Source organism: Sinocyclocheilus rhinocerous, unplaced genomic scaffold, assembly GCF_001515625.1.
Source record: "Sinocyclocheilus rhinocerous isolate Xijiao unplaced genomic scaffold, SAMN03320098_v1.1 scaffold106, whole genome shotgun sequence".
NCBI lineage: Eukaryota > Metazoa > Chordata > Actinopteri > Cypriniformes > Cyprinidae > Sinocyclocheilus > Sinocyclocheilus rhinocerous.
In genome coordinates, this window is record NW_015633181.1 from 1774367 (window position 1) to 1784534 (window position 10168).

A 10168-nucleotide genomic window follows, 5' to 3' on the forward strand; every position below is an offset into this window, starting at 1 on the left:
GGACACGGCATCAACAGTATGTGAGGGGCGTAACATTTCCGTCTCACGCTTGAGGTATTCGGCCAATCATAACGCATTGGATAGCTGGCCAATCAGAGCACACCTTGCTTTTCAGACCGATTAGCTTTGTAAAAGTCGACGCGTTTCAGAAAGGCGGGGCATAGAGGAGCAACAATAATGTACATTATGTGGAAAATAATGTGTTTTTTGAACTTTAAACCGCATAAACACATTTCATTACACCAAATACACAAAATAATGTTCTTTTTAGCAACGTCATATGACCCCTTTAAGTTAGTGAGTTTTTCATTTAAAATGTATATTTTATTTATTTCAGAAACCGAAAATGGTGTTGCCTTTTTTTTTGCCTCTCTTGTATTAGCTACTGACATTTATGCTGTTGTTTTCCCTTTAATAATGATGTAACTTCCTGGAGGATGATGTCATCAAGGAACTGAATTTTTAAAAAGAAACATTGGGAATATTTCTGATAAATTAAAAAAATGTTCCTTGTTAAATATGCATCACTTGGATAATGTTGCTTGATATAATGTAATAAAAAATATGTGGGTTTTAATATTCTAAAAATATTTATATAAAAAAAGTATTAAGTGCATGTAAAAAAAATCATAAAATATAAAACAGGCCTGAAAAAAAAAAAAGCATTGTCATGCAATTTATTTATTTTATTTTTTTGCTGCTGAGCTGAGAATTGCTGGAGTGAATAAGAGATGACATGTAAACGGTCGGGACTTTCAACCTGACACACTCAAACACATCACACGCTGTACCGGCGCTACCACGTACCTGCCTGGCGCTCCGCTCCCCCAATGAATGCCTGTGAAGAACCGGGACATGCACGCGCGCGTGTGTGTGTGTGTGTGTGTGTGAGTAAGACAGAGGAGTAATAACTGTACTTCATTCACATTCAATCTTGTTATTGCCATAAAGCTGTAAAACATTTACCTTGTCTGGAGTAGTAAAGTGTTCTGATCCTCGCTGTTGCAAAACGTTACATGGCATTTGCACAAATGTAAGTCAAAAGTCGTTGATGTCATAAGAAAAACTTGTTCGGTTTGATCTGCAGTGATGGCATTTGTCATCATGATGCATTTTCATTTCTCTCTCTCAGTTCCAGCCATGATAACATCATATCCCAACAACTCACTGGCAACGAAAGGAGAGAAGATAGAGATGAGCTGCAAGGCACATGGTGAGAAGCCCATCATGGTTAGATGGGAGAAGGAGGTGGAAAAGGAAAAGCAGTCACACATGATCAATCCAGACATGTGGCGGCATACGGTAACGGTCAAGAACATCGGTGACGAGGTCGTCTCCACCCTGCAGGTCAGATTCTTCATTTGTGCATTGTCATTTTTCATGCTTGGCCTCTTCGATGCACATATTTCGAAATGAAACAACCCTTCACACTTAGTCCAAAATGTTATACTGATGCTCCTTGGTTTAAATTCTGAAAGTTAATTAATTAACGGTAAAGAGGTCTTTCAGGTACACATACTTACTGTTATATTTTAAAAGTAAAAAACTATAGATAATAATATATTGATATATTTATTCATATAGTAATTTATTATAGTTTACAGGTAACACTTTACAATAAAGTTCACAAGTTAACATTAGTTATAGCATGAACAATATTCTACAGCATTTATTGATCTTAACTAATGTTAATTTCAACATTTACTAATGCATTATTAAAGTTGTGCTTGTTAACATTAGTTAATGCGCTGTGAATTAACATGAACTAACAATGAACGACTGTATTTTAATTAACTAACATTAACAAAGATTAATAAATACTGCAATAGATGTATTGTTCATTGTTTGTTCATGTCAATTAATACATTAAACTAACTAAAGTGTTACCAGTTTATATAATAAATACAAATTCAACTTGAATAATATACAAAATATATAGACTGCAGCCTAAAAATGCTCACCAAGGCTGCATTCATTTGATCAAAAATACAGTAACATTGTAAAATATTATTTCAGTTTAAAATGACTATTTTCTATTTTAAAATATTTGAAAATGTAATTTATTCCTGTGATGTTAAAGCTGAATTTTCAGCATCATTACTCCAGTCTTCATGATCCTTCAGAAATCATTCGAATATGCTGATTTGATTCTCAAAAAGCATAAATTACTATTATCGATGTTGCTTAAAATTGATGTGGAAACCATGATACTTTTTTAAGGATTTTTTAATTAATAGAAAGTTCAAAAGAATAGCATTACAGAATAGAAATAGAATAGAAATCTTTTGTAACATTTTAAATGTATCCATTGTCATGTATCCAATTTATATTAGACAACAAAACTAATTTCAAATATATAGGTATAAAAGGTTCCTTCAGGTATCTAAACTTTTTTCATAAAGTTTGATGTGAATGGTTTGTGATGATCGGGCTTGTTTAGGGCATGAATATGCCTTTTTTTTCTTCCTAGTTGTTCATTCACACACCATTTTCTTGATTTCAGATCTACCCAACAATGAGAGAGGATTCTGGGTTCTTCTCCTGTCACGCCATTAACTCCTATGGTGAAGACAGAGGCATCCTTCAGTTAACAGTTCAAGGTAAGCAGCCGAAAAATCGCCTGGGCTTGGCTGGAGATTCGGGGGATTTATAAGGCATTTGAAATGAGACTCTTGAGGGAAATCTCCTGATTTAAATGTCATTGTTTAAATGTGGGGAGGGTTTCAAAAAGCCTCTGAGAATCTGAGCCCCGTATTGTTGAATTCTCAGAGCCACCAGAGCCTCCTAAAGTGGAGATTCGTGAGGTGAAAGAGAGGACCATCGCCCTCCGCTGGACCATGGGATTCGATGGGAACAGTCCCATCACCGGCTACGATATTGAGTGCAAAAATAAAACGGGTACAGGATCCAACGAATACAAGCAACAGTGACACTTAGACAATCAAGTCTAGTTTTGGCATGAATAGATATCATAAGTGTGATTAAAATGGCAATAAATGAAGCTAATCAGCTGACATATGAGATCTAGGTATGTTCCCAACCAGTTGTATCCCTCACCTAAACAGAGACTTGGGAACGAGCTCGCAGGACCAGAGATGTTTCTCCTACCCTAAACCAGGCCACCATCATAGAACTTCACCCATCATCCACCTACAACATCCGTATGTTCGCCAAGAACCACATTGGTGACAGTGAACCCAGCAACGAGCTCACCGTAACCACCGATGAAGCAGGTATGATATACTAGTCATATCTGTCATGAGAAATGGTATTATGATGTACAATTCATCAGTGCATGTTACTCTTTCATCTTATTTCTGATGATTAAAATGTATTGGACTTCTTTTAGGAGTTTTTGAAGGGCTTTCCTATTTATAGAACAAATAGTAATGTAAATTATGGTATTATGAATGAAGGAATTATGTTGCAATACTGCCAACTGGTGGCCAAGGGTGACATTACAGGAGCGTGATTGAGACACTGATAACCATTGATGCCACTGTTTATGAGAAATGTGATGGAAGATATCAGACCAGGCTAAACCGAGTGTTTGTTTGACCGCTCTAGATCCTGAAGGACCACCCCAAGATGTGACACTGGAAGCCATCTCCTCCCAAAGCATAAAAGTTACATGGAAGGTATGGTTTCACAGGGTATTGGGACTATATCAAGTTTGATGTTATATAAACAGTTAAAGGTTACTCATTCCGTATTATTACTATGCTTTATTATATATATATATGTATATATAATTTGTTGTTTTATTATAATTATGTTATAATATTTAATATTTATATTATTAAAATAATATGGATAATTTGGTATTTATTTTTAATATTTTATATAGATAGATAGATATTATACTGTATGTATATTTGACTGAAAAAACTCATTTCAACCAATTTATTAATAAATATATGAAAATGTTTATTTTATGTATATAAAATTGGTTATTTGTTTTATTATAATTATTTATAATATTTAACATTTATATTACTAAAATAAATAAATGAACAAACTATATAAAATGCAATGTGTATGTTTTTTTTATTTTTTTTATCTTTTTTTGTTTTTTTTTATTTACTACTATTATTTAAATGGTAGTTTGATAAAGAAATTGATATTATATTGAAATATATTTGACTACAAAAATAATTTCAAGCATATAAACATAAACCACAAATGCAGGCATAAATGAAACATAAATTCAGTCCAAACTTTTAAGTGGTATTTTTTTTATTTGTATTATTATTATTATTATTTTATAGATAGTGTTTAACCATTGGATATAAGAATATGTATTTTGAATTAATGTTTTTGTTGTTGTTTGTTTTTTAACTTTATATTTATGTGACGATATATATATATATATAGGTGTACACTCTTAATTAGGTTCCAGAAGTGGGGTTTTCACAGCAATGCTAAAGAAGAACCATTTTTGATTCCCCAAAGAACCATTCATTGATCATTTCTTAAAAGAACCTTTTTTTTCCCCTTGCGTGAACAACATTTTTATTATCTCACAAACGTTTGTGGAATAGAAAGGTTCCATGGATGCCAATTAAGAGTGCATGCCAATATCTGAGGTCTTGCTTATAAACACTATCATTTCATCATCTGCAGGCACCGCTGAAACATCTCCAGAATGGCGTGATTAGGGGGTATCAGGTGTGCCATCGAGAGCACTCAATAAACGGCAGTCACCAGTTCATCTGCATCAGCATGGAGGCCACGGGAGAGACAGAGTCCCTGAGCCTCAACAACCTGAAGAAGTTCACAGAGTATGAGGTGGTGGTGCAGGCCAGTAACAGTGCCGGTCCGGGACCTGCTTCCAGTGAAGTCCGGGCCACAACAATGGAAGATGGTAAGCCATTGTAATCATTCACATGATGCAGCAAATTTTAGTCCCTCAATGTAATAGCTTAAATTCTTTTTTTTTTTAAACCAACCATCAAAAATACCATGATATTCACCAAGCACATTTGTAATATTTTCTGCCATCTAGTGGCTACTGGAAATGTTTACAGTGCTTGAAACTTCTGTAAGGACTGTCAACCCAATTCAAGTTAATTCATCAGTTTCAGTTTCTTTCACACCTACTGTACATATTCTGAGCCAATGAGTAATTAGGCTATTTATGAGATTATTTTTTCTATATTTCTCTTGTGTTCTCAGTACCCAGCAGAGCTCCAGAGAAGGTTGTGGCCACCGCTGCTTCCCCTGAAAGCATCTCTTTGTACTGGCAGACTCCTTCCAGGGAAGCTCTCAACGGCGTTCTACAGGGTTTCCGTATCATCTACTGGGCCAATCTACTAGACGGAGGTACAGCTCAGACCCTAATGAGTTTAATGTGCCTGAAATAGCATTCGTTTCAGAATAGCATTAGTTAGAAGCATCTTATATTATGCTAAAATAGCTTAGGATATAGTCCATAAAATTTTAATTTTCATAAATATATTTAATATTTATAGAGAGAGCATGAATAATGTATAGAATAATATATACTATACTATACAGTACATTAATTATGAATAATAACAAAGTATAATAAATAATACATTTATATATAATGTACTTTATTATATTTTATTACGTTTTATAATTGGTATGTGTTATACACAGACTAATTATTATTATTATATATAATATATTATTTATACACACTGTAATTATTTATAGTGTGTATAAATAATAATATAATATAATAAAGTATATATATATATATATATATTAGATATATACATTATTATATATAAAGTGAGAGATTATAGAGATATATTATTATATATAACTATTATTATTATTATACACATTTTGCATCCATGGACCACTAGGGGGCAGAATATACCTTTTCAACTGGGAATTCTTCCTTTTAAAGCCAAAAGGAACTGCATTTCAATATTCACATATAGGCATTATGCATATTGGTATTAAGTTTATTTTGGCTTAAAGAGGAAGAATTCCCAGTTGAAAAGGTATATTATATAGTGTATACTATATAGTGTTACAGATTAATATTGCGTCCCAAATCATAGCACATTAGCATGCTATTTTCAGTTTTTAAAATATGCTTTTTAGGATAATGTTATCCACAACCTGGTCTCTGATATCAATACATGCATCTATGCAAGGGCTCTGTAGTACCAATATGCAATTTTATGTCTATTACCGGCATGCTGGCTTACTACATACTGAAATACATACTACACTATCCCCAATGCAGTACATGCATTTTGCAATTCAGCAATAGTCTCTTTTCATAAGTGTTGTGCCAGTCAGTTGTCTGAATAGGCCTCTCATGAGTGATTTAGACTGTGAGGTTAGTTAATCGATCACTCAGCGCTGCAGCACACAAACCAGAGAGCAACATAACACATTCTGCACACCTGTTTAATTGGCTGCTTTATGGCTCTCGATCAACTTGTGCTCAGTAGAACAAACTCAAAGCACACATTATGTCAATCCGGCTCTTTCCAGGAGCTATTTGCTTATAAATTGCCTTATTATGAAGCAGCAGAATTCAGCCCGGTCAACTCGGGGACAAAGCACCGAGCAGCAAAAGACAGCGGCTCTTTTCCATCCAACAGCAGCAGCAGCAGCTAGAGTGCTAAAGGAATTATAGATAGCAGGAAAAAATGGAGACATTAAAAATTTGAAACCTGCAACGTTGCTGGATAGCTGCAGACAGTCTCAGTGTCTGCCCTATATCCTTCATGGGTGTGCATTGTTCATTATTTAACTATACAATGACAGATTCCTGGCGAAAGATCTGTTGAAGTCATATCATACATTTTATATTTTTCTATCATATTATTATTTTGACTAACTCAGAAGTTCAATCAATAATGAGTGACCTCATGTTGTTCCAAACCTGTATGAGTTTCTTTCTTCTGTTGAACACAAAAGAAGATATTTTGAACAATGTTGATAACAAACAGTTGCTGGTTGTCATCGACTTCCATAATATTTTTTTCCCTACAATGGAAGTCAAATGGTATCAGCAATAGCGATGTGCACTACAACTAATAAGTTGTTTAAATGGAAATTTTGTAACCTTTTGGAATAATTAATCTATGAATCAAACAGTCAAATAATTCCAGATACCTTATTATTCGAGTTGTTATGAATAGTTCAGCCATAAAACTCTACTCACATTCTAATTGGTTCATTCAATTCAATGTTCCCAGCCAATCGGATTCACATACTCATTACCGTTTACCTATATAACCAGGACGGAATCAATGAATGCTATGTCTGCGCGGTATGCGTGTCCTCATCCTAGCCCACCACCTCCCCAGCACCACCTGCCTAGATCTGCTACATGGATTTTCCTTTCTTTAGCAGCAGCAGCATGTTTCCTTTTAATTTTATGATCCGAGCGTTTAGGAGAAGCAAATATACTTGCTCTGCAGCAGCAGCGTAGCAGATCTAGTCCACCAAGACCAAACCTATGCACATTCTATTTACATTAATAAAGATTTTACAATCTATCCCGAGAGTTCTCATGACTGAACTTATTTTCCATCAAACCGTTAAAATTTACAACACTGACGGCAACAAAAGCAGCAGACGTGCTGAATGAAAATGCAAATTCACTCTCTGACTTTAGGTGGTGCTTTTGGACAAGCAGAAACACAGCGGTTACCATGGTTGCTGCACTGATAAACACTTATTTTATTAGGCATTATACAAAGATAACAAAATAAAAATGTCAAATAAATCTTTCTAAAGTCAGTTCCTTTCATTCATAATGTTTCCCCCTTTAAACCAGTAAATACGCTCCCATACCTTGCTTGTCCAAGACTTTAGATGGCTTGTCTTCCAAGCCGACATTTCTGAGCAGGCACTGAGTGACAGAAAAAAAATGCATGTATGCAAGGTCTGAGGTGAAATGAAATTAATTTGTTATCCGTTCCAGATATCCACCTTTCAAAATAGTGTATTATTTTTTTTTAAGTAATATTAAAATGATTACATTTCGACAAGTTGACTAGTATTTCCAATGTCGACTAGCAGCAGCGGTTCCATTTAGTCTACTAGTCGGCTATTCTCACACATCCCTCAGCAACTGTTTGGTTACCAACATTCTTCAAAATATATATATTTTTATGTGAGTAAATGATGATGGAATTTTCATTTTTAGGTGAACTATCCCGAGCACCTTTTTGCACCAGCAACAGTGATTCAATAGTTTATTTTATATGACCGAATTTTTTGACCTTCTCTCCGGTTTTGCCACAATATCATAATTTCACACCAGTATGGTATTATCGCTGGGCAAAAGCCTTTTAATATAATAGAAATCTTTTTGCTTAATTTGGGCCTTTGAATAAAATTGAGGATTTTTTTCTCGAGTGTGAGCTCCATAATCTATAAGAGCCATAAAAGCCTGGTGTGTCAAATATGATCTATGAATGTTTAAATTTTCTTTTTATATTTTGTCTAAAGGTTCAGTACACTTTTCTATTTTATAAAAGTGCATTTTTATGACTTTTATTTGTGTCAGACTTTGTTTACATTGTGTCAATTCCTTTGCAAAGCCTTCTTTTTTTTTTTTTGAATTTACAATAAATATTGTATAATATCAATGTTCACTTAATTTTAGAAATCTCATTGGCTGTCACTCAGTAGTATTGTGCTTACTATATCAGTTGAAAGCGAGTCTTAAGAAAGATTATAAAGTCTTGTTGTTTATACAGAACTAGGGGAAATCAGAAACGTCACTACTCAGAAGGCGCAGCTGGAGCTGGAGGGTCTGGAGAAATACACCAACTACAGTGTCCAGGTGCTGGCCTTCACCAGAGCAGGAGACGGAGTACGCAGCGACCAGATCTACATCCGCACCAAAGAGGACGGTACGACTGACAGACATCCATTCTTTCAGTCATGCAAAAAAGATCTTCTGTTGTGGAACTTCACTACTGTCAAATTTTGTCCTTCTGTTTGCCAATCTGTTAAAAAGTTAGTAAAGATCTCTCCAAACTGCCTGAATCTTTTTTCTGCAGTGCCAGGTCCGCCCGGCGGGGTGAAGGCAGCTGCAGCCTCCAGCTCTGTGGTGTATGTTTCTTGGCTCCCTCCGCTGAAGCTGAATGGTGTCATTAGGAAATACACAGTCTTCTGTTCCAGCTCGTATCCCACGGTAAGACTACTGCTCTCATACTAACAGGAGAGATATCAGGCTGGCTATTAAGTCAGTGTTAAACAGCGTGTGGGAGTGCAAAGCATTTTAGCACAGAGCCAGAACTGTGCCATGGAGCTAAAGGTGAGGTTTATATAGCTTCTCCTTTCCTAATTAATATGAGAACTATGTGACGCAAATTGTGACGCTTTCGACCTGTTAATCTGTCAACCGATGGAAGACACAACAAGGACTAACCATCAATCATTTGTTTTGGGTCTCGTTCAGGTGGTCAGTGAGTTTGAAGTGGCCCCAGATGAATTCCTGTACCGGGTTCACAATCTCAGTCGCAACAGGAAGTACAGCATCTGGGTGATGGCGGTGACTGCGGCCGGCCGGGGGAACAGCAGTGATGTCATCACCGTGGAACCTCTGGCCAAAGGTGAGTCGATTACCTTTGTTCTTCAGAAGCAAAGCAGCTGGTCTTTGGTTTTAGGGGGATGTTTTTAAGTTAAACCTCTTATTCAGCCATTCTGTAGATCACCCATTCTGGAGAAATTAGTTGTATTTTGAGTTCTTTTGGGCCTTCCCATGAGGAACATGCCAATAAGCCATGAGCATCTTCAGATCCAAAAAATATGTCATAGTGTACCAAAGTATGCGGAAAAATATGTTGAAATATACAGTGGCTTCAAAGTATTGAGGGACTTTATGGGGGACACATTTTAAAACATCTGAGGGCCCTATCATACACCCAGTGCAATGCGGCACCAAGTGTTTTTTTTTTGCTAGTTTCAGCCTGACGCAGTTGTCATTTTCATGTCCTGCGCCACGTTGTTTAAATAGCAAATGCATTTGCGCCCATTTGTGCTCCCATGGGCGTGCTGGTCTGAAAACGAGGTGTGTTCAGGCGCATTGCTGGCGCATTGCTATTTCGAGGCAACTGAAATAGACTGCGCCGTTGACCAACAAAAACCTGGTCTAAAGTCTGATGCAATTTTTTTGTTTTTGTTATTTAAAGAGCGCGTTAGTAATATGCGCCTATAGGCG

The 10168-nt window shown here is 35.9% G+C and overlaps 1 protein-coding gene across 1 annotated transcript in view; it reads left to right on the plus strand.

Annotated features, from left to right (window-relative positions):
* The window catches only part of LOC107743430 (Down syndrome cell adhesion molecule homolog), a 42324-nt gene that overhangs the window by 22511 nt on the left and 9645 nt on the right, over positions 1 to 10168 (plus strand). The window contains exons 10-19 of the mRNA XM_016556659.1: positions 1133 to 1347; positions 2504 to 2600; positions 2770 to 2898; positions 3066 to 3233; positions 3568 to 3638; positions 4624 to 4864; positions 5176 to 5322; positions 8700 to 8855; positions 9006 to 9139; positions 9407 to 9560. Of these exons, the coding sequence (XP_016412145.1) occupies positions 1133 to 1347; positions 2504 to 2600; positions 2770 to 2898; positions 3066 to 3233; positions 3568 to 3638; positions 4624 to 4864; positions 5176 to 5322; positions 8700 to 8855; positions 9006 to 9139; positions 9407 to 9560 (1512 nt within the window). The remainder of the gene's footprint in view (positions 1 to 1132; positions 1348 to 2503; positions 2601 to 2769; positions 2899 to 3065; positions 3234 to 3567; positions 3639 to 4623; positions 4865 to 5175; positions 5323 to 8699; positions 8856 to 9005; positions 9140 to 9406; positions 9561 to 10168) is intronic.